Below are 23,391 nucleotides of genomic sequence, written 5' to 3' on the forward strand. Positions count from 1 at the left end.
CATGGATTTGAACTGATCATTGGCAGTTTTAGTTAGGCTCAGGGTTTTTTGTTATGTTTTGTTTTGTTTTTTTGGCTAGGAAAAATGCTCATAGTGTTTCCGAGGGATGAACGAACATTCCTATTATATTTTTCTATTTTCTATTTTGTCACTGCTTTGGTTCTCATATTTTTTTCCTGTCAGATTTGTATATTAATTGATATTATGTATGCGTGTTGTTTAGATTTTATATGTAAGGTACACAGTATTTATATGACCGAAATTTGTCATTTATAAGTATAATGGTGATTTATTGATACATAGATAATGCAAACTGTATACCTTTGGGGAGAATTCAATGCGAGGAAATAGGGAATGGCATGAAAATAAAGATTCAGGGGTCTACTCCATACCAGGAGAAAGCAAAACTGAAATGGTACTATTCAGAGCCAAACAACAGAGATGAGAAATTTAGAATGTTCCCTAGCAGTTTTACCTAATATCTTCTCTGACTACAAGAATAGCTTTGTGGGATCGGGCTGGGCTCCATCCATGAGACCGTTCTGTTTCTGTGGGAGACCAGCAATATTCCTCTGGGACATTATTATGCAGAATGTGATGGAGAGCTAGCATGGTGTAGGGATTGGCATGTTAGACTTAGATCTGAAAGACCTGAATTCAAATCTCCATTCTGTCATTGAAGCTTGCCAGGCAACTTGGTACCAGTCACACACTCTACCTTACGTTATAAGCTTGTGGTGGGGACAAAATGGAGAAAAGGGAGAACATCATTGGGAGAAAAGTGGGACATAAATGAATTAAATAAGATATAAAATAAATCCTTCTCTGGGTCTGTTAGTTAATCCAGAAATCAGAGGTATAATGCTATATCTGGATATAGAGATGGGCTTATGTGTGTGAGCTGGACAGAAAAGGGAAAAGATCCTAGGTTCAATATCCTGTTAAAATATGTCAGGTAGAAGGTTCTGGCAAAGACCTTTCTCTATCTCAGAGTCCACAGAACATGCTGCCATTCAAATTAGATTATCTGGGTGGATGAATAGTCTGGCTTAGTATAAGGCAGCATTACATACCGGTACATTATGTGTATTTTTCACTTTGCCCTGGCAGGAGGGTACCAATGTATTATGCTGACTGTCCCACCAGTGAGGACTTCAATCTGCAAATTAAATTAATCAGTGCATTAAACTCTTCTTTGTATTTTTTGGGTTATCCACCATAGGTCCATTACAGCTTGTTGCCTAAAAGGTGATCCAGTCTGAGGTTAGGTGGGAAAGATCTCTTCTCTTCCCTCTGAGTCAGTTCTTTTTATTTCTGTCTCTCCCTGTTTCTCATAGTTCCCCCAGTTCTGAAGAGCTGTGCAGAATTCATAGAGACTCACGGCATCGTGGACGGAATCTACCGGCTTTCTGGAGTGACCTCCAACATTCAAAAGCTAAGGTGAGGGGGAGAAGAGCCCACGTACAAGAGACAAACAGCATCCATTGTGAGATAACAGTCTGTGAATGCATGGGATGAACCTGGATTGTTGTTCCAAAGAAGTGACTTTGGGGGAATTAATAGAAAACCTGAGGACAAATGTGAAGGAAACCTTGAAGCTCACTGTTTTTGGGTTTTAGTAAACAAGCTGTTCTGTTTGTAGCTTATAGTGCATTTTTTAATGAAGGCTAGTTAGCCTACATTATAGTTTTATACAAATTTTAAGAATCCCCCCGTGTGCTCTTGGGGCAGCAGAACAAGGGAACTGTAGAGAATGAGGAAGGAGGATGGGGGGAAGGGAGTGAAGGGGATAGAAAGAAAGGCAGATGAATGAGGGGAAGGAGAGAACAAGGAGAACATAATTGAGGGGGAAAGGGGGGAATCAGCTGATGTTTCTGGAGCAATCTCCCTGCAAAGAGAGAGGTCCCTACAGCACAACTGCAATAAGATGTCCTGAGGACGCAAAAAAGGGTGTTCTGGGAAGGCACTCAGCACAGCCTTTTATCTCAAGATGTCCTTAGGACGCCTTATTTCTGCTCAAGACATCCTTTAAAAAATGCTTCAAAGTGAACCTTTTCCCCCAAAGCCATCTGCAATATTTCTCCTGCCTAGCTGGGTGGAATGCAGGGTTCAGGAGGTGTCATATGTTACTGCAGTCAGTCCGTGGAGGGCAGGTCAACCCAGTGCTTCTCAATGGGCGGCCGATCCATCTTCTGAGCAGCTAAGATTCTTGTATCCATGTTTGCGTGGCTACAGAAATAACTCATTAAAAAAATTAAAAGGAACACTATATATTGCTGGAATCGGCAGGATGAGCTGAGTACAACTATGTACTATTTGGGCTGAAAAGGTGCCCAAATTGGGGCAAGGAGAATCCTTCACCTGCACATAAAAAGTCAGACGCAAGAGTGAGAGTGAAACTGACCAGAGAGCAAAATGGTCAGATGGGAAACAGCCTCTTTTTCCCTGTGATGTCTTTACTGTCCAGAAAGCACACCAGAAACCACCTCTTTTTAAGACATCCCACAGACGACTTCTTGCTGTGCAAAATGAACCAGAGTTATCATTTTAGAGTCTATACTGGACCTGTTTGGTTAGGCACTGGAGATTCTATCCAGTCTACATAAACAGGAATGACTAAAGTTACTTTTCTGGGGCAGAGTAAAAACTAACAGAAATCAAAACATTTGATACAGACATAGTCTCCTGTATTCATTGATATTATGAAACAATGCTCTTATACTCTTGGATTGGTCATTTTCATCCTGAATGAATTGTGTTCTATTGTCGAAGGCTTTCCCAGTAATGGGGAACCCGGAAACCACACAGCACCCAATTGTGTTCTATCTTTTCAATATTATCTTCTTAATCATTAGAAATATGAAATATGAGTTTAATGGTATTATTTTCTAGTCGTGAATAAAATTTAATCCAGAAAGTGAAATTGGGAAGATGAATGTTATTAGTAAGACCTCCTTGCCTGTAAATTCTTCCAAACATTCTATGCTGGGGGATGAGAAGGTTACACTCCTGTGAAATACTGGATGTGGAATGTGTGCATCAGAGCTGACTGACAACCTGCTCAACAAATCTATCTCAAATGTGGCTTAGAATGTATCATCTTCATGCAAATGGGATTTAAATATGTAAATTATGTGATATAAGAATATGCATAATCACTGCAGCCGTCAAGGTATAGGTTTCCATGGTGATTCTTGGTGCTGAACAGGTTCCCCATTACTGGGAAAACACATTATGCCTTGACGCTACCCAATCAGTGAAAATTCTCTCTTCCTATCTCTCTTTATTTTTTTACTGTGACAGAAATCAAACACAAACTGTTTCCAGCTCCTCTTCATTAACACTATTATGCCTCCATCTCTGTTATTTCAGGCAAGAGTTTGCCTCCGACCAGTGCCCAGACCTGACAAAGGAAATTTACCTCCAGGACATTCACTGTGTTGGGTCACTTTGCAAGTTATACTTCCGGGAGCTACCCAATCCCCTCCTCACATATGAACTTTACAAGAAATTCACGGTGAGATCATCTCTGTCTTGTTCCCAGCCTGGCATACAGATATAACTGTTTTGTTGAGAGGAAAAAGAAAAAGATTCCCAAAGGATAAAACCTTTGCAGTTTTGGTCTTCTTCCATTACTCCATTTGTGTGTGTGTGTTGATGTGTGTGTTAGGGAAAGCAGTGGGGTAGATAAGAGTGGGTAGATAAGAAGAAGAACCATTCATTATTTTCCTCATTTTTCTTTTGTTTCAATATTTTGTCTGTACACTCTGCTCTTCTACGTTTCAATCTTTCGTTTCCGGACTTTAATGTGAACCAGGTTTTAGCCCTGGAACTTATTTTCCATTATTGGCCTTGAGATATATGAAATAATAATAAAGCAGACCACTTTTGAGCAAGTGGAGAGGACTGACTACTACAATACATACTATGCGGGGTTTCCCTTGAGAAGTGCTCAAAATCTTCAATAGGTGCAGAATTCTGCAGCCGGCATGTTGACTGGAGTAGGTCAAAGGGACTAAATGGCTCCTTTCCTGGTCCATCTACACTGGCCCCCAATTTGTTTGTGAACACAACTTGAGGTGGTGGTGTTGATTGGTTTGGGAACAAAATATTTGAAGCACTGCCTACACCCTCATGAACTTCCTAAGTGCTATGGTCATCCTCAGAGGCTCTACTTTGGGTGATCTTGCCTTCTGAAATTAGGTAGTGGCAACCTGAAAGAGTTGCGCCACCAAAACTCTGGAACTCTCTCCCTAGGGATTTTCATCTGTCCCATTCTGTTGCCATCTTCTACCCGCTGGTAAAAACTTTTTTTGTGTTTCACTTGGCACTCCCTCCGTGATTCTTCCTTTCTGACCTATGTTTTAATTTTTCTTTTTATGTTTTGCATGTATTTTTGTTCCGGTTTTAATTGTTGTAATTAAGTGATTTTGGTTGTTCTAATGGTTTTTAAGATACAGTTTTATTATGTAGGCTTAAATTTTTCTAGGTACTTCGGTGGCCTTTATAAAGGCGAAAAGGTTAGGTATAAATTTTATAAAATAAAATAAATGTTATTATTTAGCACTAGCTTAAATCAGCTCACTGAGGGTTTGGAGGAAGGGCTTCCTAGGCAGGGAATGTCATGTTAATGTGAAGCTCTAAGCAATACTTATTGTGGAAAATGAAGCACTTCTTATTTCTACTTTTTAATGCATATTTTCCCTGGTGCTCTGAGCTAGTGGTCAAGTACATGCTTTGCATGTATAGGTTTCTGCTTTAGTGCCTGGTTCTCTGTTTCTAAGATCTTTAGGATCTGGAATTGGGATTGGGAAAGATCATGATAACTGAACCTTCAAAAGTCACTGCCAATCCAAGTAGACAGTACTGAAAAGCACCAGTGAAAGAGAACCTTCCATATAATTCCCACTATACCATTTGACACTGGTGTCCTATTCATGCATATGCACTATATCAGATTGCCCTGAGGTAAAGTCACCACTAGCATTTCCCGAGTATCATGGTTGCATTTGACACAGCCTGGAAATGCTTCAAGCCATGGGGATTTATAATTCATTTTTTTCCCTATCTGGGAACTCAAACCACTTCAAAATATGCAGAAATACAATTTTCAACAAAAAACACAAACAATGTGATTTTGCAACATCCTGGGCTGGAGCTGATTTCGGAAGGTCAACTCAATCAAGGCCACAAGCCACTGGCAAAGAACCAAAGGGCGTGTGGCAAAGACTTATGCCTCCACTACACCCAGACAAATACCAATTGCATAAGAAGCTCAGGAGCTGAGTCCAAATGACTTCCGGTGGAATGGCATTTCAATCTGGTTGAGCCTCTGGGTACTCCCAGATTATACTTTGCCGACTGTTGAGCATGTTTTTCTAGCCTCTCGCCTATTCAGATATTGGGAACCTTGAATTTGATAGGTGAACCTGTGGGTCCTGAATTTTAGACCCAGTAGCATATCTAGGAAAGGCATGGGGGTCTCAAGTCCCGGGTGCCACTTCTGGGAGCACATTTTGCAGCTGTGCCCTGTCTCCCCCCCAACTACACCCAATTAGGAACTCCCCATTCGGGAGTGCAGTTGAAGATTGGTGAGCGAGGCTCACCCTGTTCGCATGGAGACTGTGAACAAGGATAGCCCCATTCACTCTGCCTCCACTCCGCATGGAGCCCTGCTCACCAGCATTCAACTGCGCCCTGCCCAGCAGGTGCTGCTTTAGGTAGATATGATCCTGTTTCAACCCACTAGTTCAGAGAAAATCCAGAACCAGCAGTGTCAGTGAGCCATTGTAATCTTGGAAACAGCCTCTCCTTTCTCTTTGTTTTTCTCCTTGTTAGTCTTTCTTTTTGTCTCTTATTCTACTGTTCACTTTCTTTTCTTTTCCTGTAATCTTTTGTTGGTAATTTAAAAAAAAAATTGAAAAAAGAAGCTGAGTCCAGATCTCCTTCAGATGGCAAAAAGATGTTCCCAATTATTCTTCCCTTCCTTTAGCAGATGGAAAGAAAGAAAGCGATGGTTGCGGGCCCTACTTTCTTCACCCCAGCTTTGGGGCTGATTCTGGTGCTGTTTGGGCAGCATATCAGGGACAGTGCTGCTCAAACTTGTATTGTAAAAGCTTGTTCAAGCCCTATGATGTTATACCTGGGCAACAAAGCATCCTCCTCCAGACTTCTAACACTGCAGCTTTCAGCTATCAACAGGCTGGTGTTTGGGGGACCAGTGTGGTGCAGTGATTAAAGGACTAGAAAAGTAGGGAGACCTTGGTCCAAATTGAATCTTGCTGGATAACCTTGGGCCAGTTACTCTCTCTCAGGCTAACCTAGCTCACAGGGTGGTTGTTATGAGAATAAAATAGAGAACAACTTGCAAGCTTCTTTGGGTTCTCATTGGGGAGTAAATTGGGTATGATATCTAAATAAATAAGAAATGAATTACGGGCTTCATGTTACGTGAAATTATGCCTTGTAGAATAATAATGTGAGTTCAATAATTAGTGCATTATCAAAGATTTATTTTTACAAGTAGCATGGCATCTGATGACCATAGTTTTCCTTAGCACCTCTGCTTTAGTAAGAATACACACTATTTCCATTCTTAACAGTATTCCAGGCAGGGTGAATGTAATTTCTCTTCCTCTTCCCAAACCAACAGATTCTTATTATAATTTTGTCAGCAAGCGACTTCACTGTGACTTAATCTGGTGCAAAGTGGGTAAAAGCAGCTCTGATCCTTTCCCTGTATTGGTGGAAGTTAGGCTAATTCCGCATGGGCCCAAAACAGTGGTGTGAAAATGGTATAAACCCTTTTACACCATTTTAAACCCCTTTACACCATTTTCACACCGCTGTTTTTGGTCCATGCAGAATCAGCCTTAGAGTCAAGGTGTAGAACTGTGAAAAATCAGGTTCAAAATGATCATGCCATGAATGAAGAAAGTAAGCATGGGTAGGAATAGTCCTAGCAAAAATCTACAAAACAGGTTTAATACAAGATGGTTGGTGGGGAGGGGATTGAGTACAAATTATGTATAGCTTCAACTCTAAAGTTGTGGGTTGATCGGGGGTGGGGGGTCAGAGACACAGACCAGACATTCTGTCATGGAAATTGGTGTGTGGTCTTTTTTCTAGAGTTAAAAAAAAGATGATTGACGGATGTCTAGTAGAGATCTCTATCACAGACTTTGACCCACATAGCACTTGAGTTTGTTTCCATCTAAATGGCTTTCTTGGCCTTATTAGTTCCAAGTTCCCAACGGTTCTAGGCCAAATAATTTCATCTCATTTCATTTAGTCTGTAAAATGTCAGGGTGAAGAGGTCTATAAATTAATTAAATAAATGAATATAGCAGGAGAAATCCTGCTGAGCTGTTGTGAGAACAAAATGCTCTAGGAATGGTCAGTGCAATGGGACACTGCCCAAGAAACCAAATGCATATCTGCCTAACTATGCAACTACATTCCTAAAGTTACTATTGCCATATGTATTTAATTTTCAGTTTTACATCATATAAATTGCAGTTCCTGTACATGTCAGCTTAATATGTCAGCTTTAGAGATCGTGCTTCATGTGCCTTCTCCAAGATTAGATGGGTGGCCACCCAAGAAAAGGTCTTCTTGGTTGTAGCACCAAAACGTGGAGCTCCTTCCCCAAGAGACTCATATATTTCCCTCTACTGGTGCCTTCCACCAATGGGTGGACTCTTTTTTTATTTGTTGGGAATACCCCCACTAACTCTAATTGATCCCCCTCCCTGGTGGTGGTTTTGTGTGTATTTGCATGTTTTTATTGAAATATTTTATATGTACTTTACTTTAAGTATTGTTTTAATGTTGTGATACTTTAATGTTTTGATGTTTGTTGCTTTGGGGATCCATTTTAGATGAAAAGGCAGCATAGAAATGTTTAAAATAAATACAATAAATAATATTGCTGCTTTATTTTAAATATAGAATAGATTTATTTTGCCCTGGATCGCAAGGGACTTTATGAAGAGCTGTTTTCTTTTTTTAATGATACTTTTTTAAAAATATGAATTTTCTTTGCATTCGTTATACTTTGTTGCCTGAGTTTTTAGCAAATATACCAGCGTTTGAAAAAAGACAAAGTGATTTAATGTTTTTAATACAATAAAGAGATGTTTAGGGTTGTTGTTTTTTTTTTTTTACAGATCAGGGCACTAATTCAAAGGGTTTTCACTGAAAACGTCAATGCAGCCAGCTAAAGTTTTTCATCCATTTTTAAAAATAGCATTACTATTAGACTGGGTGAATCACTGGTCTGGCTTGGTACAAATCCAACTTTCCCAGACTTTGTGACGCAGCACATGACTCCACTGTTAGAGAAATGCTAATATGCCAGGAGAAATTAATTGGTAGCCCCAAAGGATCCACCCACAGAAGAGCGGGGGCCGGGAAGTTGACAGCATTCGGAGGCTTGACATGACTGAACTCTAAGCACAGCTGGTACAGAGAAGCAAGAGAATTACATTCCTGTAAAGGAAGACTGCTTCTGAGCCACTGGTCTGGGTTTACTAGGAATTTCTAGACCAGTGATTCAGTGAAGAGGGGCAGTGGGCAGTCTCCTGACTCCTCTCTGCATCTTAGCACACAAAATGCCCTGGAATGTGAGCTGAGGAAAAAGGAAGAAGAAATTGGATTAAGCTATGAAATGTTTCCCACAGTTTCCCTAGGGTCAATTCCCCACTGAAAAAAATGAATCTAGATACATCCAGCTTTGGAAAGATTCGGCACCTTTTGATCATGGTTTGATGGTCTCCACCACAGCTTGTGGCCTCCAAACGATCCTTGTTCCCAGCAACACAGCAGCAACGCAGGACTCCCCACTGTTGGTGAATCAAATGCGCGATCCGCTCAGGGGCATTCCTGATTGGCTACTGCATTGTGTTGGGGCAGGAATTGTTTTTTTTATTTTTAACCTTGCGGATCCATGTCTGAGCGAGCATGCGCAGAACGACGCTATGCGGAGACTAAGAAACAGGTGATTAAAGCAAAGCCCTCTTTCCACACGCCTCCATGTAGTCGGATCCACGTGGATACGATGTGTAGCACTGCTTTGTATTGCCTTCTACTAAGTCAATCAGTCAAAACCGCCCCCATGTTGCTTCATATCCACGTGGATCTCTGGTCCACGAAATAAAAAAAGGCTGCGTGCACATCGTGCGCAGCCCACTGCATTTTTATTGGATGGGAGGCTCCACGTCACTACCAGCGGCGGGGAAAACGAATCTGAATTCACCCCTCAACTTCCCCACCGCTCCAGATTGCCCACACGTTTTTTAAAAAGGTCTACTTCCATGCAGGTTCTAAAATAACATGTGCTGGGGGTGGGGGGGAGGGGGGAGCGCCAGACACCAGATGAATGCGTGTTCGGCGCTGGTAAAGTGGGAAGTTTTACAGGAAACCTGGATATTTGGCGTGACGAGCACGCATCTAATCCTCAGTGGGGAATTGACTCTAGACAGAGTTACATCATCTAACCCCGGAGTCATTCTCTATTGTACTGCATTGCTGGGGTCTAACTAGGACTACGGAAAGCTGATTAGCAACTACCCTGCACCGTGAAGTTAACTGGGCCAATTGCTCTGTCTCTTAGCCTGAAATTCATTACAGGGTTGTTATGTGAAATCCATGGTTCAAAATCCCAATTGCCAATGAAGCTTACTAGGTGACCTTGACTAGTCACACATACACACACTCTGCCCTACCTCACAGGATTGTTGTGTGGATAAAATAGGGAAGGAAGAACTACGTAACACCACCTTCAGAGCCACAGAGGAAGGGGTGGGATAAGATGGCAGGGAACCTGGCTGCTGTTTCCCCTTTCCTGTTCATCACATTCTCTATGTTACCAGAGCATAAAACAATGCACAGCAATACTGAGCAGAAAAATACAGAGCACTATGGTATCGACAAGAATTGAAAACGGACTGCAAACATTCTGTGTAACTTTTTATTAAGTAATTAAGTAAGGGTTTATACCGTGCCTTTCTCTCCAGTGGGGATCCAAATTGGTGTACAACCCTCTTCTGCCCTCCATTTTATCCACATAACAAACCTGTGGGATAGGTTAGGCTGAGAGTATGTAACTGACCCAATGTTACTTAGCAAGCTTCCATGGTGGAGTGGGGACTACAACCTGGATCTCCCAGATCCTATCCTGACATTCTAACCACTGTACTATGTAAGTTACACATTTTGTTTCTGCACAGCAGTCACTTTCTTGATGCTTGATGACAGTTCAAAGCATCTCTTAAGCACAGTTATCCGGGGTGAGTGCCACTGAGTTAAGTGGGACTTGCTTCTTAATAAACATGGCTAGGATGTACTGTAGGTTTCAAGCCTTCTGGAGTACGCTTGGAATGCTGCCGCAGCAAAAAACCTTCATGATGATTATTTGTTTATATGTCCTATGATATTAGCGCTGGGTGCTGTACAAAACAACAACTAGTCCCTGCCAACAACTTGCAGTCTAATAAAATAAAACACAATTCATATAATTCAAATTAGGCCTGGAGGCAGCCTTCATCCCTCATAATATAGTTACTGTTCAGTGCCTAGCTGCTGATGCACATTATAAATATTAAAACAGCACTGTTGCTATTCAGTTGGGTGACTGTGTCCTTTTTACAGATCGGACATGAGAGTGCCTCTAACTCAAAAAAGACACGTATCTCAGCTATGGGAACTTTGGGAAATATCAGCTTTAAAAAACTTATTTCACTTTAACCCAGGTACCTTACCTCATAGAGTCACTCCCTGCTTTGTGACTCTTTGTTTTGTTGCTTCCTTTATTTTTTTTGCTCAACCATTGAAAAGGGGCCCAAGGAGTTGTAGCTGCAAGACTAAAATGTGTTTGGAACTCATTTCAATAGAATATGCAAGTGGATCTCCCTTTGCCATGTGACTTTCCTCTCCTCTGTTCTGACAATCTTCCAACATGATGAAGGACTTCAACCACTGTCGCTTAGTTCCCTGAAGGATTGTTCTTTTCCAAGCTTCATTTGTTTTGTCTCCATTGTGGGTTTTATGGGTTGTGTGGCCATGGTCTGGTAGTTTTTGCTCCTAACCTTTCGCCCGTATCTATGGCTGGCATCTTCAGAGGAATGTCATGACTTTCTTTTTGACCACGTTCCATAGGAGGCAGTTTCAAGCTATCCAAAGGAAGAGCAATTGGTCCAAATTCAGAATGCCATCCAAGAACTTCCATCGTCTCATTACAGGTAAAACTCCGGTTTCTAAGACATGGAGATGATCTTGGTGATATCTATTGTACTAGGAATTAGACCTGGATGGCCCAGGCTAGCTTGACCTAGTCAGATCTTGAAAGCTAAGCAGGGTTGGCCCTAGTTAGTATTTGGAGAGGAGACTGTCAAGAAAGTCCAGGGTCAAAACACAGAGGCAAGCAATGGCAAACCACCTTTCAACAACTCTTGCCTTGAAAACCCTACAAGGTTACCATAAGTCAGCTCTGACTTGGGGGTACTTTCCACCTCCAGGAATTAGAATAATCGTGCATTGGTTTGAGCTGTGCAAATGTGCTCCTTTGTGCTCCCTCTTTTTACTTGCATGAAGTGAACCATTGATTTATTTAGCCAGGATCTTCTTTAAGCAGCCTTTTGGAGCCCCTAGAATCCATTTACCCACTTGGGCCACTTTGGAAAGGTTCCTAACTGATTTTGTTTGATTTTATGATTCATCGCAATGTGAGTTGCTTTTCCTACAACACAGATTTTTTTAAAAAAAAGCATTCTTCAAAATTAACCCTCTGTGTACAATATATTTTTTTAATTTTTTGGGCACTCAAAGTGCTAGCTAGGAAAGAATGTATACTTTTTTGTATTCTTAGATAAGAGCACAATTCCCACAGATCTGTGCCACAAAGAACTATGTCACAGAAATGGGCAAAGAGAATGGAATAAAGATCTAGCTTAGTGCATGCAAAAAAAAGTTTAGTTTTTCATTTTCTCAACATAACAAGGGCTTGTTATGAAGAATTTTCTCTGATTTGTGTTTTCCCCCCATCATGTTACAACACATAGGTGCACTGTACATGGAGTCTAGAATTCTTCGGGGCACAACACTGTGTACCTCTGGAACTTTAAAAAACCTTTTCTTTCCAGAATCTCTTGAGCTGCCAAACAGCATAAAACAATGCAAAAAGAACTTAAAATTAATAATAACAGAACAACTCAGCAAACTAAAAAAAAAGAAAGAAAGCCAAAGTAGCTTCAGTGAAACCTATCTGAGAGGTGACACTGTGGCTTGATAACGGAGCATCAGTTTTGCATGCAGATGGTCGCAGGTTCAGTACCTGATATCTCCAGTCAAAATTACCAGCAAATATGTGAAAATTCATCTCAGTCAGAGTAGGCAGTACTGGCCGTGATAGACCAATGGTCAGTCTCAGTACAAGGCAGCTTGCTGAAGCCTATATGCACCATGAACACTGGAGGAAAGGGAGAGCACTCTCCCTTTATGCCTTTTGTTTTGAAGTTTTATCATATTTGATACATCATCAGAACAAAAACCTGAAGTAACAATAGAATGACTTCTTGGCTGCACCTGGGAGAATCCTAAAACTGAAAGAAATGGGGGTCTATTTTGAACAGCTCTTCCCACCCAGCCCTTGACCTTGAGGCCAGAAAAAGCAGACTGATGGCAAAGTGGCAGACAATATATGGGCTTGATGGGTGGATGAAATGAGACAGGAAACTAGCAGTGAAAGGGATGAGGTTGGTGGCATAACATCAGTAGCAAAGACAATAGATCTTTGGTTAAGATGCTTTCCGTGCAGCTCTTGGGCCTAGGAACTTTTGGCATTGTCGTTCCCTGCCTTCTGCATGCAGCCAGTACAGTAGGGTATGACACAATCACTGAAACAAAGCTTTATGCGAGAGTCATTTTATGTTACCAAATCATTGCAGGACACTGGAATACCTGATCAAGCACTTGGCTCATCTAGCATCCTTCAGCAGCATGACCAACATGCATGCCAGGAATTTGGCCTTGGTGTGGGCCCCTAACCTGCTCAGGTATGGTATGAGCCTTTCCTGTTCTTTTCTCAAGGTGAACTGGTCGTTCATGAACTGGTCATTCATGGGAATGTTGGTTAGTTGCAGATAGAAGGACAAAGAGCTACTTACTGGAGCGGACCGGCTGAAAGAAAAAAAAATTAGTATGTCTCCATCCAACTCCCAGATGATGCATGGGTAGCAACAAGTCATTAATAGCCACAGAACTGGAACTCAGTCAGTTCCAATAGATCAACGTTTTATATTTTCTGACTTGTTTTGATGATGTCATCTGACTAGAGAGCTGGCAAGAAAACTGACAAGGGCTGACTGCTCGCTTCAGATAAACTTTGAAGAACATTCTTCATGGAGTCCCTTCTGAATCTGCAGTTGAGTCATGATTGCATAAGCCCTGATTCTATAAAAGTGGTTGTGGGATATGGTGGTTTGTAAAACAGCGTTGGAACTGGAAAAGAAAAGCAGGTCATGGAACACTGTCCTTGTGGACTGTATGTATGTCACTTGCCTTAAATAGTGGCTTTTTATTAGCAGCTCATGGGAAAGTGTGCATCTGTAATTGAAAGCCTGAAAATGGCAAACGAGAAATGGGGAACTGGTTTGTTAAAGAACAGAAATGATCAGCTCCTTTTTGGAGAGCGGGCTAAAATTCTGGTGGTTGAGCTTGAGGAACAGGGAAAGTGAGGAGAGGAAAATCTATTGTACACAACAAAGATACACTGGGGACACTTAAAGTGTAACAAATGGAGAAAAGGAGCTTTATGTCTGCCAGATCGCTGCACATTGGATAATGCTTGCACTGCAAACCATTCTTCATAGTCTGAAATGTTGCAGCTCAGTTCAAAGCTTACTGCAGCAACACATTTGAAAACAGATACACTGAACAACATTGTGTGGTGGTCAGAGTGCTGAGCTAGGATTTGGGAGACCCAGGTTTGAATCCCCCATCTGCCATGGGTGAGGGCTGGTCTCATTCTCTCAGCCTAACTTGCCATACAGGGTCGCTGTACTCAGGATAAAATGCAGAACTGCAGGAGAGAATGTTGTAAGCCATTTTGGGTCCCCACCAGGAAGCAGAGTCAGAGATGGATGGCTAGATAGATTACTCTGTATTTTCTTGGAGACTTACAGATTTTGCCTAGAGGGAATTCATGAATCTTTTCTTCATGTCTGAAATAGAAAGTGCATTTCTTGCTTTTTTCCCCATTTCCTGAGCAACCAGAATAGCTCTTGGTAGAAACTGAAAGAACAATCCAATTGCTGATCACAAGGAAGTTTGAGAATATTCTGTGAACAATACTGGATATTGTTGTGAATATGTGTCTCTTCAATGACTACTAGAATGAGTTACAGTTTCACTGGAACACTTGGACAACTCCCATCCATATTAATGGGTCTTATGAAAAAGATATTCCTGGTCAACTGTGTGCCCACTGGACATATGTTGGCAACTTCTGACCCACTTCGACAGATAGAGGTGGGAAAGAATAGTGGGTACATATACAGGTGGTTGAGGACTAACATAGCAGAAGAAGTTGCATGACAAAATTAGACACATTGGCCTTTGGCCAAATAGCCCTGATTAAACAATTTCATTCTTTACCATTGCAACGCAGATAGAACTAGTCCCATGACTACAAGTGATATCAAATATACTAAACACACATTGCTGGGGGGAAAAAAAGCTTCGTTCCAATTGCTATTTGTTGAAGTCAGATGCTCTTTAAAAATCTAAGTCTCAAGGAGAACAATTTAAAAAGCAGGAGGCACAGCTATGCTTTTCCTTACATGGCTATCCCTATGCAAAGTCCCCTCTGAGTTTTATCTAGCACTCCAGCCATTAACTTTACAAAGGATCCCTTGCCCAGAGATAATTCCTTCAGGAACACTTTGGCATGTCAAGATAAGAAACAGCTTCTCTGCTTCTCCTGAGGGGGTGGGAGAGCGGGGATTGGTTTGACGGTCAATGGTGAGGAGATGGAAAACATGAGGCAGCCATTAAAAAAGCGTGAACACACACAATCCATCAAAATGAGTGGTGGCATTCACAACTGATGCTTTCCCTTCCCTTCCATTCCTACTTGATCTTGGTTTGATGGGATGGGTCTGTTCAGAGATAAGCTAAATCCTACAGATCAGCTTTAGCAATTCTAGCAGGCTTTTGCACTGCTTTGGCAGTTGAAGAGCAATATTTTGGTTTGAGAGTAAAACTATTTGTGAGGACTGCCTCCCTGGCAAGACATATCAGGCAGCTGCATAGTTGGGCTTGTCTCTGCAACTCCTGAGACCTCCACCAATTCAACTACCAAAGGTCTTTGTGCCAATATCCTGTATGATCTGGAACGTGCCAACTCTTGGAGCAGAAAAGTGGGCATTCCCCTCAGATCAGGATGAAAAGAAAACTCACTGTGTGGTATTCTATGAATTGCTTCTTCAGTTCACTGCCTCAAATGTAGTGTTGCCATCTCTGGGTTGGGAAATAACCTGGATATTTTGGAGGGTGGAGCTTAAGGAGGGCATGGTTCGGAGAGGGGCGGGGCTATGGTGGGTTATAATGTTATGAAGTCCACCTTCCCAAGTGGCTATTTTCTTCAAGTGAACTGATCTCCGATACCTGGTAATAGTGGGGGATTGTAATAGTGGGAGACCTTCAGCAACTACCCTGAGGTTGGCAAACCTTCTCAAAGGGCTGGGTCATAAATTACATAAGATTGAATGAGCACCCATTGAAATCAGTGGGAATACTATCAATGATTGCCGTAGGATATAGATCACACCTGTGAGTTATTTCAGCCCCATATTCCAAGCCCTTCCAGTCTCAGTGCTTTATCAACAAGAGGTTTTTTTGGGAAATAGCTGGCATGTAACACTCAGCTCTGATCACATTCACTGCTCAGCTGTTTTTGGAAAGGGCCTTGCCTTCCAGCCAGGAACAATGTCCCATCCTGAGCATTTCATTAGCAAATTCCATGACTTCCAAACCAGGTTTCCACTGACTGCTCCCGCTCAGTCTTTACTTATCACAGAATCCACACTTTGAGTTTTCGTTTAGCTTTGCTGGGGGTGACGAGCATATAAGGAGAGCAACCATGAATTGGAAAAAAGAGAAATGGGATTTCTTACCTCAAGAAGCTGCACCTTTTACTAAAATAGACGATAGAAACATGGAACGCTATCAGGCATTTAGGCTTTGAAGCAGTTGATGCAGGGAGAGGGGCTGAGGCTTAGTGGTAGAACATCTGCTTTGAATGCAGATGGTCCCAGATCCAATTGTTGATATCTCTAGTTAAAAGGAGTAGACTGTAAGAGTAGACAGTACTGACCTTGCTAGATCAGTGGTCTGACATGGAATAAAGTTGCATCATGCATCAGGTGGTTAAGCTCAAATAGTTAATCCAAAGCTCTGGGCAGAAATTCACAAAGCACCCAAAAGATGACAAATATGTAGACAGTAGATTGCATCCTAATTTGCCACCCAGCTGAGTGCAAAACCTTCCTTTGGTACAACAAATCCCTTCTCCAGAGGAACAGCTTTTTCCGTTGGATGAAAGCTCCTTGCACCAGAGGACAATTTTCTGCTTAGCTGAGTTGAGTGGTAGGGTACAATCCACTCGATGTTATCAAGAGTGCAGGATGAAACTGTTGTGATTCTAGTAACACATTCTCCACAGAGCAAAATATAATACCGACATCTGGCCTCCCTAGCACTATTACCTGCATCGCCTACAGCAGTGTTCCCAATGTGGTGCCTGTTTCCTGATGCCTATTTGTTTCTTTGACAACATATCTCTTCTCTAAAGCAAAGAGCCAGCCCTGGCCTTTCTCTGCCTCGTTGGAATAGTAAATGTGCACCATTTCTTCCCAGTATTTTTAGCATTCGAGTTTGAAAAACACAGAAATTTTGAAAAAATCCACACCCACCCACTACCCCCCATATGATATGGGTTTTTTCCTGCTTTCAGATTTATTAAACATGATCCTGAAAAATTCTAAGCTGCCTTCCAAGTCCATGTGGGTCTCAGAGGTGGCAGGTCGTGCTGAGTTACACTCTGGGCTCAGTTGAGCCCAGTGTTCAGCTCTGAGCTGCATGTCCCCTCCAAGACTCATGTGGACTTCAGTAGTGGCAGTGCAGAGCTGAATTCTGGGTTCAGCTTGGCCAAGCCCAGTGCTCACCTCTTTTCTGCCTGCCACCTCTGAACCCACGAGGACTTTGTAGGCAGCAGTGCAGAGCTGAACACAGTACGGAGCTGAATAGTTCAGCCAGGCCCAGCATTCAACTCTGTGCCACCACCTCCCTCCAAAGTCAACATGCACTGTTCTCACAACTGTCTCCCTTTCTGCGGCACAGGTCAAAGGAAATTGAAGCTGTGGGGTGCAATGGAGATGCAGCATTCCTGGAGGTGCGGGTCCAGCAGTTGGTGATTGAGTTTATTTTGAACCACGTGGATGAAATCTTTAATGACCATGTCTCTGCCAGGCCAAAAGAGACTGAGGGTGAGTCTTCCGGAACTGTTTTCTTCTATCAGTAGTGAAATTTCCAAACCTACCACAAGCTTTAAATTAAAAAAAAAACCTATTTATTTATTTTTAAAAATCGTACCCCAGCTGTCTAGAAGTTGCACATGTTAAAATATAATACCATCAAGAAAAAAAACAGACAGCTAATAGCAGCCCCAATTATAAATCATGAATGGTTATCACAAAAACCTACTCCAAACAACAATAATAAGCCAGCAGACTTACAACTCATCACTAAAAGCTCTCCCCCCCCCCCAAAAAAAGATTACCTTGTACAACCTAAATGGTAGGAAGAGAATTCTGTAGATGTTTTTGGGAATGCCATTCCATAAAATGTGAGCCATAGCTCTGAAAGAAGCTGATCTGGCTGAAAAAGACCATACCGGGTAAACAGAAGCCCTTTTCACACAAATCACCTAAAACGTTTCTAAAACATTTCAACCCCCACCCCCCTTTACCATGATGAATGTCTACACTCACCGCCTTGAAATGATTCCTGGCCACCATTACGTGATTTTTCCCTCCCTTTTTTTGCTAGTTGTAGAATCGCTTCATTGCTTCAGAGCCTCATGGTGCAATTCTCTGCACTTCATGTACTCAAAGCCTCAAAGATTGGCGTCCCCCCCCCCCCCATAAAAACCCAACAGAAATGGTGCAAATAAGCAGGTGCGGGGAATGAAGTGAGTTCAGAAAATGGTGCTGAGGAGGAACTGGGAAACATCTTTAAAAGGTTGCACAGGCAACTGAAGACGTTTGCAAAATGTTTCAACCAAAGAATTGTGTTAAAAGGACATTCATTTAAAATGTTTTGAGACTGCAAATAAAACATTTTGGGGGAAAACAGTGTGGAGCTCCATGGAGGAAACATTTTATTTCTTGCCTTAAAAACATGTTAAAAGGTTTGTGTGGAAAGGGTCAGAACTATTCAAAGCAATTGTTGCACAGACACACACACCGGATTCTCCCACAGTTCTCTCTGGCATTTGTTTTGTATTGTTTTTCTTCATAGCTGTTCTGTTTTTGGTGACAGACAGTCTGTTACCATCCCTTGTGCTGTTTACTCCTGATTATTATTGTTAGCAAAATCTGTAAAGTACCCTCTGGAATTAGGAAACTTGTTTTTTTTCCAATAGTATTTCTTTGAGATTCATAGTTCGAACTTTGGCTCTTCCAATAAACATAGGCGTCTTTAATAAACAAGAAAAATGATGGCTGGTTTTGGGCTGAGGTGAGGAGGCCATTTAGCCTCAAAGGCCACCTCTGGAGTGGAGTCTTCCCAGAGTTCAGTCCACCAGGGATCCCTCCTGCCCCATCTTCAGAAGAAACATGCCAAAGGGCTGTGTAGTCTGGCTGATGCCCAAGGTCCTGCTGGGATGGAAAGCCAGGGCACTGAATCAGATTGCTGGGAGAGAAGACGATTTCCCACCAAAACACAATTCTAAACACTGTTTGCACGTTTAAGCGCTTAGAATGGAAATGTTTGAGAGATGTGCTAAAAACTTTCCCTTCCCCCCCCACACTTTTCTTACTTGCCCACCACAGAGCAAGGCAAGGAGTCTGTCATGTTTCCTTTTTGCTTTCCAGAGAATAAACCCATTGTGAAGAGCTTGACACTGCCTTCTGCCACCCTTCCCATGAAGCTAGTGAGTCTGGAAGAAGCTCAGGCTAGAAGCCTGTCAGCGTGCCACCCTGCCCGCAAGGAAAGGAGGGAGAACAGTTTGCCAGAAATTGTCCCTGCCACAGGCTCTTTCTTTCACACTGTGCTTGACCTACCAGATGGCAAGTAAGTTGCCGCAGCTTGACAGACCGGTATGGTAAAGTGACTAACGTTTCGGATCAGAATTGGGGAAACTTGGGTTGAAAATCCTGTCTCAGCTATGAATCTTTCTGGGTGACCTTGGGAAGTAATTCTCTCTCAGCCCAACTTCTCTCAATGAGTTGTTGTGAGGTAAAATGGAAGAGGGGAGAATCTGCTGTATCACCCTGATAGTCTAGTTAGTAGATAAGAGGGTGAATAGAATGTAAAACAGATAAGCCTCTTTCTTGTGCTGTGCATCCCATTTGGCACATCAACACTGCTGAGAGAATAATAATAATCCATATACATTTTAATTTTCAGTAGCCTGAGCAACTTTTTAAGTGTTGTATGAATTCATGAAATGCATGAGACAGACGATGGATCCATCCTGCCAAGTAATGTTTGGCACTGGCTCTTCAAAGGCTTGGCAGAGGTCTTTCCCAGCCCTGTTCCTTGAGATTATTTTAGGCAGAGATGCCTGGGACCTCATACATGCAAAGTATATGCACAACAACTGTGCTGTGGTCTCTAAATAGTGTCAGGTCTTTTACTGTTTAGTAAAAGAGATGGATGTAGGCTTGTTCTGCAGGAATTGCTTTTGGTGCTTTGCTTCATTGAGAACGTTTGATCAACCTGAACAGAATGCTAAATAGGTCTTGAGACAGCTGTTAAAAGAGAGCCACCTGCTGGTGACCTGTCTCAACTGCACAAGCAATAGCCATCTTTGTGTAACTCTCACATATACCGGTAGTAGTAGTTCTTGTGTGCGAAGGATGGCCGATAAGATCTACTCTTCATCCCTGCTGCAGAGCACAGAGATTATTGCTAGATGGCAAAACTGCTAATGAAACACTGATGTCATGTGATCGTGATGAAGTTGTTAGCATGGCTTTTTCGTTATTTAAATCTACTACATTAGCTAGTAGATCACGGCCACTGGGGAGGAACTGTGACTTAGTGGTAAAACATTTGCTGTGCATTCAGAAATGCCCAAGTTGAGTCCCAAGCATCACCAAATGAAAGAATCAGGCAGTTGGTAACACGAAAGAGCTTGACCCAAGACCTTGGGGAGCCCCGTCCAGAATAGACGACCCTGACCTCAGTGGACCAAGGGTTTGGTTCACTACAAGGCAGCTTTCTGTGAATACCTATTAAGGTATACACACACATATTCACGTACACCCGTTTATAAAAAAAACTGCAGATGGCAGAGAGCATCTTAAAATCAGCAGTCCTTCTATCACAGCCAGGAGGGAATGCCTCTCTACAGATGATGCCTGCTATTATGTGCATATGTGTGTCAGAGATAAACAAAAGAAGTATGCTTTTTTGCTTTAGAAAACATTGCTTTTATTCAAATGCAGATATAATCAGTTAATTAACAAATTAGTTAAAACTCATATATCATTTAAGATTTCTTTAATCAGTCATTAGTCCTCTTCTCGAGAGATGCAGCTCTGTCTTACAATAATCCTGTTCAGGTAAATTCCATTGGTTGGATCGTATTAATCTGTCCTGCTTGTCCTGGAGCTTTCTAACATTAGGAACTTTTTCTGGTGGGACATGCCTCTTCTCTTCTGGTGGGACATGCCTCTTCTATTGCAGAAGGGTGCCTTGTATTAGTGGAAGTCTCTGCCCTTAGCAGAGGGGAGCATAAGAACCAGACTAGTATGTTTTGAACACCAGAATCTTGAAACAAGAATAAAATTCAGTGTTTGGATTTTTTCCCTTTTCCCACTGAAAGAGGAACGGTGGGTTGGGTCCTTCCTTCCATATAAAGGTGTCTGGCATGAAACTTTGGAAAACTAACTGCTAAAGCTAGGATTTGTTTTTAAAAGTGGTTGATTGTAAAAAAAAGATCTGAAAGTAAGACCAATGAGAGAGACTGAGAAGGTAAGTTCTCTGACTTGATGATTGGGACCCATTCTCAATCCATTTTCTCTTCCAGGAGAAAATTATCCACAAAATCCAAGAAATGGAAGTCTATATTCAACCTGGGTCGGTCTGGAACAGAATCAAAGTCAAAGCTGAGCCGAAATGGGAGTGTGTTTGTGAGAGGGCAGAAGCTGTCGGGTGAGTAACATCCTTTCACTTCACTGATGGGGCTACTTTGGCCTTTTTGCTCCTCTCTTGTGCAATATGGAAATGTTTCTGTGCAGTGAAAAAAAGACCATTCATGCTAGTAAACTGACAGGAATTCAGATGGGGTGAAATGGTTTTGAAGAGAGCAGATCACATATTTGACCTCTTTCATCATCCAGTGGGACAATGAAAGGCAGTCATAGCCCAGGGCCTGGTGTGAATACTCCCCATTATAGGGCTGGGGTGACTGTGCATCTCCTTTACTAGTTTGATGCAAGCATCTAGAGAGGTCAGAGAAGTCTTCCATGACTGTGTTATTAAGGATATGTCTGTACTAGTTGTTTTCGCTGCACAGACTTCAAATGGTTGGGATGCTGAGTGCATGAAGCTGCTGTATATGGTGTCAGACCAGTGGCCTGTTAAGGTCTGTATTGTGTAATCTGACTGGCAGTGGCTGTTCAAGATCTCAGCAGAGGACTTTTACATCACCTCCTACGTGATTCTTTTAACTGGAGACCAAGGACCTTCTCTATACAAAGCAGATGCTGTGTCATAGAACCACATCCCCACCCATACTCATCTTCAGTTGTGTCTACTAGAGTAGAGTTCTACTTCCAGCTTTGGTTATGGACAAATGAGCATTTTACAAAAGTTCTCTTGCAATAGCGTCTGGACTACTGAATATGGCTGATGTCCATGGATTTTGAGTCCCGATGTGCAGATCACATCTGAGCGACTAAAGATAAGTGCAGCAAATAATGAAACAGGTCTGAATAGTTATCTCAAATGTTGTATGGTTAAGTCACTCTTACAAAGTGGGGGAAGATGTGCAGAGGTCCAGCTTGTATTGTGTGTCAGCACATTGAGTTGGGAACAGGGCACACTTATGTTCAGCTAAGTGGATAAATGTGCTGAATATACCAAGAGAACTGCTAGATTCAAGTATCCAGTAATATCTTAGACAACAAGGGAGCACTGACTCTTAAAAGCTTGTATACACAAAATCTTGTTGGTCTCTAAGGCCGTTTCCGCACGGCCCTTAAATGGCGCCCTGGGGATGGGATAAACACCATCCCCAGGGAGCCATTCGCACAAGCGGCGCTGCTGCTAAGCAGCAGCGCCGACCTGGCGTCGCTCCCCCTCCCCCAGGGCGGCGTCAAGCCGCCCTGAAAAACAACCCTTTAAAGGGTTGTTTTTCCCTCAACAACGTGTTCCTGGTGGCACGCAGTCGCGAACAGCACCCGCCCGGAGAACACGCTGTTTCCCCGTCCCACTCACGTGTCCCGTCGATGCGGCCTGCTGGCCGTCGAAGCCCATACGCTGTCCTCCGACTCCTGGAGGTGGGAGGGGCAGCGATGAAGCGGGGCTCGGCTCGGCAACAGGCTGGCTGGCGGGTAAACAAAGTGGAGACGAGGAAACGGCTTCCATGTGGAGCCGCCTGCCGTATCTTACCGACCTCCGCTCTCCATGGCGGTCAAAATTGCTTGCACCCGGCGTGGAGAGCGCCCCTCAGCGGCCAAATCGTGCTGAAACGAGCAGCCTAAGGTACTACTGGACTCAAACTAACTGTTCTACTGTAGACCAACATGACTCTTCTGAAACTTGACAGAGAGATAGACACGTCTGCAAAATTAATAAGGTTCCTGCCCTTTCCTAATCTGGACAGTCTTAATGCCACAGATGAGGCTGGAGTGTGTATTCTGTAGTGAGAGCATTCAGTTCAGCAGTGAAACTTCAGTGGAGAGGCATAGGTTTGTTGAATTGTACTGTGCTCCATAGTTATGTGTTCAGAGCCTAAATTGTGCAATAATCCTTTTTTCTATAGAAAAAGCAACTATTCGGCCAGCCAAAAGCATGGACTCGTTGTGTTCGCTTCCAGTAGAAGGTGAGCCATTGTCAGTTTGTACCAAACATGGCAGAACCATTCATTGGTGCATGTGTGCT

General features: G+C 42.5%; 1 protein-coding gene across 1 annotated transcript in view; it reads left to right on the forward strand.

Annotated features, from left to right (window-relative positions):
* Positions 1-23,391, forward strand: part of ARHGAP31 (Rho GTPase activating protein 31) — a 114,248-nt gene that overhangs the window by 71,426 nt on the left and 19,431 nt on the right. Inside the window, exons 2-9 of the mRNA XM_048494597.1 lie at positions 1,338-1,440; positions 3,373-3,517; positions 11,158-11,240; positions 12,945-13,052; positions 17,398-17,543; positions 19,152-19,350; positions 21,314-21,438; positions 23,273-23,332. Of these exons, the coding sequence (XP_048350554.1) occupies positions 1,338-1,440; positions 3,373-3,517; positions 11,158-11,240; positions 12,945-13,052; positions 17,398-17,543; positions 19,152-19,350; positions 21,314-21,438; positions 23,273-23,332 (969 nt within the window). The remainder of the gene's footprint in view (positions 1-1,337; positions 1,441-3,372; positions 3,518-11,157; positions 11,241-12,944; positions 13,053-17,397; positions 17,544-19,151; positions 19,351-21,313; positions 21,439-23,272; positions 23,333-23,391) is intronic.

The sequence above is a fragment of the Sphaerodactylus townsendi genome, linkage group LG04 (genome assembly GCF_021028975.2).
Source record: "Sphaerodactylus townsendi isolate TG3544 linkage group LG04, MPM_Stown_v2.3, whole genome shotgun sequence".
Lineage (NCBI taxonomy): Eukaryota > Metazoa > Chordata > Lepidosauria > Squamata > Sphaerodactylidae > Sphaerodactylus > Sphaerodactylus townsendi.